Below are 13262 nucleotides of genomic sequence, written 5' to 3'. Positions count from 1 at the left end.
TTTTGGAATTTTACAAAGTAAAAGTAAAATATGTGTGTGTTTTAGTATTCTCAATATTTATAAGTATGTGAATTTTGAATATTAGCCCTCTATTACATGTAGGATGGGTAAAGAACTTTTCCCAATCTGTTGATTGCTGTTTTGTCCTATTGACAGTGTTCTTTGCAATTTTATGAGGTCCCATTTGTCAATTCTTGATCTTAGATCATAAGCCATTGGTGTTCTGTTCAGGAAATTTTTCTGTATGCCCATGTGTTTGAGGCTGTTACCTAATTTCTCTTCTATTAGATTCAGTGTATCTGGTTTTATGTGGAGATCTTTGATCCACTTGGACTTGAGCCTTATACAAGGAAAAAAGAATGGATAGATTTGCATTTTTCTACATGCTGACCACCAGTAGAACCAGTATCATTTGTTGAAAATGCTGTCTTTTTTCCATTGGATGGTTTTGGCTCCTTTGTCAAAGATCAAATGACCATGGGTGTGTAGGTTCATTTTTTTTGGTCTTTAATTCCATTCCATTGATCTACCTGCCTGTCTCTGTACTGATATCATGCAGTTTTTATCACTAATGCTCTGTAGTACAGCTTGAGTTCAGGGATGGTGATCCCAACCCCTGCCTCCAGAAGTTCTTTTATTGTTGAGAATACTTTTTGCTATTCTGAGTTTTTTGTCATTCCAAATGAATTTGCAAATTGCTCTCTATAACTCTATGAAGAATTGAGTTGACATTTTGATGGTGATTGCATTGAACCTACATATTGCTTTTGTCAAAATGGCCATTTTTACTATATTAATTCTGCCAATTCATAAACATGGGAGATCTTTCCAACTCTGAGTTCTTTTTCAATTTCTTTCTTCAGGAACATAAAGTTCTTGTCATACAGATCTTTTGCTTGCTTGGTTAGAGTCACACCAATTATATGTGACTATTGTGAAGGTTGTATTCCCTTAATTTCTTTCTCAACTTTATTATCCTTTGAGTAGAGGATAACTATATATTTATTTGAATTAATTTTATATCCAGCCACTTTGCTGAAATTGTTTATCAGAGGTATGAGTTTTCTGGTGGAACTCCTTACATATACTATCATATGATCTGCAAATAGTGATATTTTGACTTCTTCCTTTCTAATTTGTATCCCTTTGACCTCCTTTTGTTTTCTAATTGCTCTGGTCAGAACTTTGAGTATTATATTGAATAGAAAGGGAGAAAGTGGGCATCCTTGTCTAGTCCCTGACTTTAGTGGGATTGCTTCAAGTTTCTCTGCATTTAGTTTGATATTGGCTACTGGTTGCTGTATATTGCTTTTACTATGTTTAGGTATGGGCCTTGAATTCTAAGTATGTGGAGCCTTTATGCTTACCTCCTTAGTGGGCATTTTCTCTGTAGGTGAATGGGTGACCCAGTGCCCACACGTGTCCTCTTTACTCAAGATAATTCAGGAGATTGGACCCAACTGCTTCTATCAGATAATTTTACTGAAAACTTTGAACTGAGCTACTCAACCAATGGATCTTATTACTTGATTTCAAAGTAAAGCCCACAGCCTAATTCCTTTCTCTCTTGAACTATAGAATTTCCATTAAATTATACTCACATGAGGTATCGTTTGGGTTTATATGACCTTTTACTGTGTTTCAATTACTATGATATTTCTCCTTTTTTGTTCTGTAAGTTATGGGTAGAATAATAAAAATTGGTAGACAACATATGGTCTTCTCAGAGAAGCCTTCTCAGTATTTTTAAAGTCATCAGTGAGAGTCATGATAGTCATTATCAGTAGTCACAATACTATCACTATATCCTAATAGGAATAGAGTGGTTGGTATGTGGCATAATCTAATAATAGAAATTTTATATTTAGAATAGTTTGTTAGATACCAGAATACCACAGCCTTTTCATCTTCCTTGGTGACCTTTATTTACAAACATTAAAATCTTTCCCGTGGCTGATGTAGATAGAGCAGTTTAAATACAAGAAGTAATAAATTTTGAGTATTGGCATTTGCTTTATTTCACCATTTATCTGGCATTTCATGTATATTTTACAGTGGAAATGAAGACACTGTTATGGTCTGAATGTAAATTATGCATAGCTCATACATTTAAGGCTTGGTCTCATGTTGTGGTATCATTGAGAAACAATTAATTAGGATGTTCATTACCTCATCAAAAAATTACTCTGTTGGTGAGTTTTCAATGGGTTTAAAGAACACGGATTTAGACCGAGGGAGCGAGGCCCAGGACCTGAATGCTCTCTCCTATTTGTCTTATTCTCAGACTCGTCCTCTCTGACATCCTGCTTCTTGTCTGACATGAGACAAGCATCATTCTTTTGCCATTTTTTACTTTACTACTCACATCAAAGCAATGGAACCAGTGGACACATGCATTAAAGCTTCAACACCTTAAGTGAAAATATATTTTAAATTGTTTTACCCATGAATTTTGTCTTAATGATAGATAGCTATCATGAAGTAAATATAAGGGTAGTTCAAAACTGCTGGTCTTAGTCTTTCGTGCTTGCAATCCAGGTGTTACAAGGGCTGAAGGAGGAGGATCACCACAAGTTAGAGTCCAACCTGAGGTATTTAAAATGTTCAAAGTAAAGTATCTTGGTCTATATTTTGAGATTTGTCTTCCTATTCAAACAAAAAACCCTAGTTTTAATAGTCTTTCCCGTTAACAAATGAACAACTGATATACGTCAATAACCAATGTGCATGTTTTTATCATGTATCTCTAGATAATTTTTTAAAATATTGTTTCATAGAATAAAGGTTGTAAATTTTTAAGTCATTAATAGAATGTGGTACTCCACAGATGTGCACAGCTAATGTTAAACGCTTGGTCAGTTATTGATGCATGAAAGTAATTTCTCCTCCTAAGAATTTTTCATAAAATTGTTACGGTTTCTCATCAGAAACTGTATCTGATTGTTTACTTGTTTATCTAGATGTCTCCATGCATCTGAAAATCTATCAAAGGGACAGGGTTTGAGGATACAAAATCTTTTCAAATCAACCTGCAAACATCTTCACAGTGTGATTATTGTTGTGAAAGCTTATTCTTTATATCAGGATTTTCTTTGTCGTTTCATCTGAAAGGTGTTAGAAAGCTTCTAACCCCTCTGAAACACTTAAGCCTTGGCTTTTCTTTTTCGAGTCTTTCAGAACAAGGGTGACATGACATGAATGTTTCTATTTATAGCATACTAAGTTAAATGATTTAAGCAAAATATGGTGAGCAAACCGATGCTACAGAAATGAATCATATCTTGCAAAATCTTTTCATTTTCAGATGGCTGAAAATTTGCAAAAGTGTGAATTTGGGGGTAATTATTTCTGATTTCATTATTTGAATTGATTACATTCGTTCCAGGAAAAAACATGTCAATGTGACTTTTGAGAATATTTGATCAAAAGTATTGAGGAGGACAATTATGTCCTCACATTGCTCATATTGATAATTAACTTTATTAAAGGCAAAGAATTAGAGGGAAATTTCAATAGCTTATTAAGAATAAAAACTACAGATGTCATCCCTGTGGCTCCTGGGAGCTTCTTGCTTTCCTGGTATCTGAGACTTTCTGGTGGCTATCCCCTGTTAGCTGAAATATCCAATAAAGGGGAGAAAGAAGCTGTAGAGAGCATATCCAAAGGTTAGGCATGGCTCTCTTTTGAGGGATGGGGCCACACACCCATCTCAAAAATATTAGCCCAGAATTGCTCCCTTCTAAAGGAAAAACAGGGACAAAGAGTGGGGCTGAGACTGAAGGAAAGGCCATCCAGATACTGCCCCACCTAGGGATCCATCCCATCTGCAGACACCAAACCCAGACACTACTGCTGATCTGAAGAAGTGCTTGCTGACAGAAGCCTGATATAGCTGCCTTCTAATAGGCTGTGCCAGAACATGACCAATACAGATATGAATGCTTGCAGCCAACCATTGACCCCAATGAAGGAGTTAGAGGAAGGACTGAAGGAGCTGATGGGTTCAAAACCCCATAGGAAGAACAACAGTATCGCAACGAACCACACTCCTCAGAGCTTCCAGGGACTAAACTATTGACCAAAGAGTACACATGGAGGTGCCTATTGCTCCAGCTGCATATGTATCAGAGATTGGCTTCATTGGTAATCAATGGGAGGACAGAACCTTTGTCCTGTGAAAACTCCAAGCCCCAGTGTAGGGAAATGCCAGGACTGGGAGGAGTGAGTGGGAGGTGTGTGAGTAACCCTTATAGAAGCAGGGGGAGGGAGGGTTGGAGGGAGGTATAAGGAAATAAAATAACCAATAAAAAGTACAGAAAACTAATTTGGTATTATGATTTGATGGTATATCTTGTTGACTGAATTATGTTAAAACTTAAAATATCCATTTGATTACATAATGTATCTTTTATTACATACTACTGACTAAACCAAAATCTAGAGATTAGCAAGTCAAGGTCTTTTCACATTAGAAAGAATGATTACCTATGTTTCATAAAAGGCACATAAAATTACCTATAGATTGGAATTCCTGAGAAATGTTTTGTTTTAAGTAATTTTCCTGCTTTTCTCTGAAAATTCTGAGCTGAAGAACCAAAGCTGCAGTATCTGCATGACACGGGGCAACAACAGGATATCTGAGAGGTTTCCCTGGGAAGATCCAGTACTGACAGAATAGCCAAAGCCAGAGTCCTCAAACCAAACCAATGATTCACTGCAATGAACCTTTGCAAGTAAAGTCGTATGGACAAAGGGTACACTGTATGACACAGTGACATACCATAGCCTCCAGGGTTGGATTGTTTGTTTATTTGGTTTTTGTTTGTTTGTTGTTTGGTTTGTTTTGGGAGAGAGGTTGCAAGCAGAGGGCTGATATTGACGAATAAGGAGATGAATAGGATTGGGTCCATGATGTAAAATTCACAGAATCAGTAAAAACTTAAACAAATAACTGATTTTAACAACTATTATTAAGAAATGCTCGGAGGAACTTAGCCTGTTGGAAGTGGTCATGTTCTCTGTATGCCATTTTGATATTTGTAAATATTTTATTGAATTGATCTTAACAATAATGTACTAATCAAGAAAGTAAATGGTATAAGTAAGATCGGTTATTAAAATAGATCTAACAAGAACCTGACAGGCCTCTGGGTTTATACACAGAAAAATGAGCTTGAGTGTGTCTAAAGAAATGAAAGTTGTATTTATTTTATTTTTATGTTTTCATGCAAACATGATAGTTGATTATGGAAGGCAGCCGATGTTCTGGGTGAACTTATATTTTTCATAGTACCATCTTTTTAACTATTTAAATAAATCCAAATTACCATTTCATAATTTTCCTTCAAAAATTAGGGGTGAATTAGACACTTTCTCACTGTGTAGATTTTTACTTTTAAAATATTAAGAAACTAGTGACATTTAAAATAACTATTATGAGATTTGTTATATTTTAATAAAAAGCTTCATTTGCATAAATTATATTCTTGTTATCTAGTCATATAATAATTGGGTTATAAATGAACATGAGTTTCAGATAAAATGCATTTAAACTTACTGGATACAAAAAGTCAATGCTTAGTTTAAGTTGTGTATAATTATGAGTTTTTAAAACATGGGCATAATGACACATTCAATATTTATCAAATTATTTACTAAATGTGTAAAAATCAGTGTTCTTTTCCCAAAAATAGTGAGGGCACTAATAACAAATATTGATTAGCACTTGAATATGTTCTCCCACCTGGAAATCAACTCTTGAAGTGCAACAGCCAGAAAGTTTCAAAGTACGTGCAGCTAGTCTGCATTTTTATTGTTGGAGTTTTAAGGTTTGTTCTCCATGTATGTGTACATGTGATTTTATATTTGACTTCAATTTAAGATGGTGTAAAAATGATGGTAGGGATAATTATTGAAAGAGGAATAGCTTCATTTACAAAAATTTTCTTTTCCTCTATCCAAAGTAAATGCATGGTGGATAGTTAAACTTAGCATAGTTGAGTATTCAATTAAACAAAAGATATATCTCAGGGACAACTGAAAAAAACAGCAACGACAACAAAATTGTGTGAACATTCCATGCAAGGATCCTCCTCAGAGTGTTCTGCCATAAAGCATCCCCTCCTATGTGAGAAGAACACAGAGGTGTGAATTTGTATCTGCTCAGGAAATACTCCAAAGCAATGATAGACGGTCTATAAACATTGGACCAAGGAGAGCACGGACGCTAGAGAATGACAAGGAAACAGAGACAGACAAGTTTAATCTGTGACAGTGGCAGCTGAGTAGTGGAAAGCCACTCTCTCTTTGTACATTAAACGTCTAGATTTAAAGCAGAGCCCACCTTCTGCCTTTAGTAATGTAAGAACAAGAGGATGTGGAAACGGCCATGTTGCTTTGCTTCCAAAGTTGTCCCGTCATGGTGATCCAGTGACACTGGCTCTCACAGAGCAGGCTGGTATAAGGAAGTAAATCTCCATAGTCAGGAACACAGAAAATGCCAACCCTACTGCCACAGGCATAATAATCATAATAATCATAATATTCATTTGGAATCCATCAATTTGGGTTCTTTTGTTTCTACAAATCATGAATTACAACAAAAGGTTTGATAGGAATAATACAAAATCTTTTAACTCCAGTAGGTTTGAACTTCATAAAACTAACAATACAGAAAACAAAAATACTGCCCAAATTAGAAAACACAAAGAAATACACAGAGCGGCACTTTCTTTTGAGAAGTTCTAAAATACCTGGTGAGTCCCTATGGGCCAAAATATGGAAAATCCAAGAGTTTGTATTTTAAATGAGTTAGTAATCAAGGTTAGTACGTGGGAAACTTCACAGCCATGGATGCTGGGTGGATGAAAAATATATTTTCCTTGATTTTGTTATGTTGTAAAGTAGGTAGAGGCTTCCTGACTGGATGTATAATCTTAAAAAATTAAGAAAGTAAGTGCAAAACCAATTTCTCTAACAATATATGTTGACAGGTGCATTTATTACATAAAATCACATCATTGCAGGACTTCTTGTCACTCAGGGTTTGCAGTTTTGTAAATACTGAGTGGAGTAATAGGGTAATATTTGGTGTGTGTGTGTGTGTGTTTGTGTGTGTGTGTGCTTATCCACTTTCTTACAAATTAAAGGGGAAAGATATTTTAGTTATTTCAATTAGTAAAACCCTAATTTTTCCCTGTGGTATTTTTTATCATTCTGTTTTTTTGAATTTGCTAAAAGTATGAACTGTTAAAAAGTAATAGAAAATATAAATAAATTCAACATAAACATTAATACTAATTTAATCGATGTACACTTTCATTTTAAAACATTTTGTAATTTGTCTGGTGCACACATGGCTGTAAGCACCTTTCATGCCCTGCTCTTGTTTGTGAATATACATATGTTCAAGGTGTACAAATTAATAACTAAGCCTTATATTTATTGATATTAACTTTTGCTAATTGTTCTGTCCTTTTAATGTGAGTCAGTAACTTCATGCTTCATATTGTGTTATGAACTATTTCAATAAAATATAGTTTACTGCCTTTAATGAACAAACTCCTCAGGCTATAAAAGGAAATTAAAAAGTATTAGTGAGATCCAAAATGAATGAAAATAAGTGGTATTTTGAGTCAGCAAATGATTTTTTCATGGTTCCCTTGAAATCTTGAATCATTTCAAATGAAAATATATCTAATAATTGCCTCAAAATTATGGAAATGTATATTGGGATGTTTAAAATTTAATAACAGATATTACATGTTTAGTAATTCCGTCTCAAGATTTTGTCTAAGATATGTTTCCGTTTCTCAAAACAGTGTCTAAGGATATAAGGCATACATGTGCACACAGAACAAAGTCCTTTCCAGCTGCTGAAAGGGAATGTATGGACTCCTACTCTCAATGGAATGATGACAGGCCATCCCAAAATACAAAGTATTCACAGAGCTTTGGAAAAGTTTTCTCCAGCAGCTGACTTGGACAGCACAAAGAGTGGCTGTAGGCTGGGGACTCAGGGAAGAATAGGGGTAAGGATTGGTGGCCCAAAGGGGAGAGGAACTCCACAGGAAACCAACAGAGTCAACTAACCTGGATCCTCAGGACTCTCAGAGACAGAACTGGCAACCAAAGAACATACACAGCTGGATGTATGCCCTCTGGCACATATGTAGCAGATATGCAGCTTGGTCTTTATCTGGGTCTCAAACAACTGGAATGGAGGATATCCCGAAATCTGTTGACTATATATATGTAGGATATGTTTTTCTAGTTTGGCTGCTTTGTCTGGCCTCATTGGGAAAGAATACATCTAGCCTCATGAAGATTTGATGGGCTAAGGTGGTTAAGTAGGTAGATAGATCGATAGATAGATAGATAGATAGATAGATAGATAGATAGATAGATAGATGATAGATGATAGATAGATGGATGGATAGAGACATAGAAAGATAGAGACATGGAGACATAGAGACAAAGATGCATAGATAGATGAATGGATAGATAGGTAGATAGATGGTAGATAAATAAATGATAGTTGATAAATTGATAATAGCCAGATAGATAGATGATAGATAAATACATGATAACATGATAATCTATTTGGTAGACAAATAGATGATAGGTTGATGATAGATAGACAGATGGACAGAGACAAGATGAAAACTAATACCCAAAGAAAATGTGAGTGAAATAATGTTTAGTTTATTTTAAATAAATTGTGAGCTATTGAAGGGGATTTATAGAAATATTATCCATGAGTTTACTTATCCAGATATGTTTGAATTTGTAATTTATCTCCAATGGATATTTTATGTGCACCATTTTTTTTTACTGTATTTATTGTTAAGGAGAGTAAGGGAAAAAGAAGAACAGCCCCAGTTTAGTAGGTCTGTAGCTCATAAATTTTTCATTATTAATGTGATTGATATATTTATATGTTAGGTATTTATAATAAAAATTTATTTTTACCTAGAGTCTATGTTTGTGATATGAGAGATATTTACATATAATATAAAAAAACACCTGTCTTCCATAAAAAATAAAAACAAAAATCAATAAACATCCTGAAAAATACTGCCATCAACATAATCCCCAGCACTTTGTTGAAGATACAAATGGATCTTTTCGGTTTGCCTGTCAAAATTATTTAAGAACTATTTTTATATATGTAAATATTTATAATAATGTAACCTATAATCAGCCACTAAAAGGGTGGGACAGAAGGATAAGTTACTAATTTTAAAGATTTATTTTATATTTAAAATTATTTTGGGTCATGGGGTATGTGAACACATGTGTAGTACTAACCAAGGAGTCCTACAGAGAATGTCAGATCTCCTGGAGCTCTCGTCACAGTTAATTGTGAGCTACTACGTGGGTGCTGGGAATTTGAAATCAAGCCTTCTGCAAGAGAAATATGATGTGCCGTCACCCTCTAAGCTCTCTTCCACCACCCTAAGCTGGTCCTAAGGTATGGCAACATATACCATAGAAAGCAATCGAGTGTCATACCACTTCTCACTGCTGCACCCATGCCAGACCTAACCACAAGAGCCTTGTTTGTACGTAAGTATTTAAGAAACAGGGGATATTTTATTTCACTCAAATGGGCAATATTCACACTCTAAAACTTGTTTAGATGATAGAGAAGATGTTACTGAAAGGGAATTAACAAAATACATTTATTGGCTCATGTAATATTTTTATTAATGTTTATGGATTACTCTTTGTTTTTGTGAGGAAGGTTTTAATGTCAAGGCTGTCTTCATAGCGAATTCTGTTAGTAAGATGAAGCTGTGACCCTGGTATGAACACAATCATGCAAAGCAGATAGTAAAATCCCACTAGGAAATAAAATGGGAAAAGTCGAATGAGACAAAGGAACAGCAGGGTGTTTGGTTGGTGTTGAGAGTTTGCTTATTTTCCAGAAGATGCCCCTTTTATTGATTTTGTGAACAGACCCGATTTGCACTATACTCAAATACTGTACAAAATTGCAAGAAATGCCACGGCTTGACTACTTAATTTCTACAAAAACATCATCGTGAAGTTGCGTTTAATTTTAAAAGTCAACTAATAACTGCTAATATACATATCAGTCATAGGTAAATTTAGTCTGACAGAAACACAGTTCAGCTTATTTCAGGGACATATTTTAGGGACATACATAATATCATTTGATATATTAAAAGAAACATGAGTTTTACCCATTAACAATCAGAAACTTTATAAAATTGAAAATCATGTTTCCTAATTTAGCTACGTGGGGTGAGTGTGTGTGTGTGTGTGTGTGTGTGTGTGTGTGTGTGTGTGTGTGTGTGTGTGATATAATCCACAATCTGTTGATGATGTCTTAAAGTCATTGTTTAAAAATGTTCAACTCTTACCAAAACCTCTTCTGGTATACAAAGCTGCTGTAAATTCGAGTCAATGAAATTGAAAGTTTGCGATTTACAAAAGCGGATTTACATTAACTCTTGTGTGAAAAAGAAAGCTGCTTTCCAGACAGAAAAGTGTGCCAACCAACTGCCCTTTCCTTTAAAATGAGCGGCTTCTGAGCCCTGATGAGAAGAAGCCTTAAGGCAGAATTTGCAGTAAACAGGAAAGAAGAGAATCATATAAGTGCTCATCCGTACCTGGGACACCTATGAATTCTCATTGCTTGGAGTTTTTGGCACAGCTTTCTAATCTGATACGAGTGAACGTTGCTCTGTTGCTGCCAAGATGGCGCCTTTCTTCCATTCTCCAGCACCAGAAAATTTCAGCTGACAGCACACACCTGGAAGGACTAAGTCCATATATCTTCCTATTTATTTTATTTTTTTTAATGTTAGGTAGTTTCCAATGATTGAAGTGAACTGTAAGGTTCAGTTACTACTTTCAAATAAACTCTGAAGCTAAAAATATAATGACTGTGACATTCCAATAGTTATTTAAGCATAATTAACATCCTGTCATGGTGACTCATAGTTACTTGAGCTTGTCATGCTTGTAATATGTACATGGCTATAGATATTCTACATAGTAATTAAATGCTTTTTTCACATCTCTAGCTCTCTCCTTATGTGTGTCAAGCTTCCAATTACACTAGCAGGGGTTCAACTCTCCTAAAGCAACCAGGCCAGAGGTTTAGCTGTTTCATATATTTGAGTGACAATATTAATCTCTGATCATCCTGAGGCATCCGTAGAAATAGTTCTCTATGTAATATCTAAATCAAAGGTTTCCCGAAGTGTGACATAGGATCTCAACTTTCATTCTAATTAGAACATTAATAAATAAATTATGGGATCTGAAATCCACTTTGAACTAGGTCCTAGGTAAATGTGTTGAAAAGGCAATGGCTCTTCTGGCACGGGATGTTTTCTGCCTGTATTTCCATGAGCTAGCAAGTGCAGGTCTCCTTTAGAGGTCTACTGGTAAGCTCTACCATTATATACATACTATACATATTGGGTCATAAATTAGCAGTTATTAGTCAGACTGTACAAAGCAAAAATGAAAACAAAACAAAAACAAAAACAAAAACTAAATATAACACTGCAATACAGCCCCAAAGTAACCAATGTCTAGACTCAAGGACTAACCCCTAATACAGGCTCCCGGTTTAAATACGTAGCCCAGTAAACTAAATTAAAAGTACCAAACAGAACCGGGAACACTATTCTAGACATTCTGTCGATTTTGCTGACACTGTTGAAAGTTTTCTTGGCTTCGGCTGGCTTGTTCTCTGGCTTCTTGTTTGGTTCTGGAGTAGTTGCACTTTTGGAAATGGTAGAGAGGACAGGATCTTTGGAAAGATTCGGGGCGTAGTTGGCAACGGCTACAGCATAGGCGTTGTTCTGTATCATGACGGAGCCTTTCTCTTTTTTCTATTGGAAAATACAGAAGTGGGTTTAGCCTGCGTCCTAAAAATTTCCAAACTACAGTTCAAATTCTAGAAAAAAATATTACTCAAGCACGCATCATTATTAGTAGGCAAGAAAAATTAAGGTAAAGTAAATAAGTTTAGTAAATCCTAAATACCCTGCGTGAAGAAACTTAGAGAGAACAATACAGGCACCATTTTACCAGAAAACTAATTTCCGTTCTTTATATGAAAAATGAACACTGGAAAACATAATTTAAATAAAATTTTAACAATAGATACACTCTTTAAATTCACTCATCTGTTTTTTTAATAGTGAGCAAATAAAAAATAAAAATGTAAAGATTTTTAAAGAAGTATGATCTTCAACAATGAATGACCACACCTTTTTCCAGGTAGCACAACTCCACTGACCTTCTACTGAACTTACATGGCAGACATTTAAGGTGGCAGGAAATTGTAACTTTACATAGAAGTTACAGAGGTAGAAGAGGAGAAGCCTGCGAACCACTAATGTAATAAGAAGCTACGAATTCTATCTTTTCCGCTGCCCTAAACCCACATCCCCTTTCTTTCTTATTAAAGGAGAGTTAACTTCAGTTTGGGTATCAGTAGCTTTAGTCTCTGTTCTGACCACTTGCTTCAACCAATTCCACTTGGTGTTCTTGGCCTAACTCCTTCCAGTCATTAGAAACTATTGCTACAGGGGGAAACTTAGGAACCAACTTAGAACACAAACCCTAGGCTTAAATCTCTCCAAATTTCTGTCATGGAGCATCTTTTAAAACAAATATCCTCTGTGTTCACTAAGTATAAACCCTTGTGAGATAGTTTGGTTTTCTAAGTGTTTGTCAGCTAGGGTACCTCGGAGCATCTCGTCTTAGATTTGTTTCTACTCACCCAATTTTCCTCATGATTAATTTGTTTTCAGAATTCACCCTGGATTTCAATGCAATGTTCATGGAACACTTTGCATCTCAGAGTATTTAAATATGTCTCTGTGCTAACATTTATTAAAGAATATAAGCACTTCCTTTGACATGTGATTATTTAATTGGCATCTTCTATTCTCATTAGGATCCAAGGTTGAATGATGGCTAATGGAATCTCCGTCTTCTTGACCTTGGTAAACTCAGCACACAGCGTGAAACTTTCCCACAAATATCTTTTTGCTGGATAAGCATAGCATACCATTAACAAAAGGAACCTGAAAACGCAAACACTGTTTATATTTTTATTCTAATATAAGTATTTATGATTTACCTACATATCAAAAGCTGACCCAACAATGAGTTGCCCAAAACATAGCAAGTAATTTCCACTTTAGCTCCAAGTTATTAGGAACAGTGGTTATGTCAGTTTTAAAACACTGCAAGGGCTCCCGTCTATGAAA

The 13262-nt window shown here is 35.2% G+C and overlaps 1 protein-coding gene across 1 annotated transcript in view; it reads right to left on the bottom strand.

Moving 5' to 3' along the window:
- Window positions 1–9682: 9682 nt before the first annotated feature.
- The window catches only part of Gabra2 (gamma-aminobutyric acid type A receptor subunit alpha 2), a 132786-nt gene continuing 129206 nt past the window's right edge, over window positions 9683–13262 (bottom strand). Inside the window, 1 exon segment of the mRNA NM_001135779.3 lies at window positions 9683–11873. Within this exon segment, the coding sequence (NP_001129251.3) occupies window positions 11577–11873 (297 nt within the window). The 3' untranslated portion in view covers window positions 9683–11576.

Source organism: Rattus norvegicus, chromosome 14 (genome assembly GCF_021556685.1).
Source record: "Rattus norvegicus strain SHRSP/BbbUtx chromosome 14, alternate assembly SHRSP_T2T, whole genome shotgun sequence".
Lineage (NCBI taxonomy): Eukaryota > Metazoa > Chordata > Mammalia > Rodentia > Muridae > Rattus > Rattus norvegicus.
The sequence above is the reverse complement of the archived record's forward strand: the minus strand, read 5'-3'. Positions and strand labels throughout refer to the sequence as shown.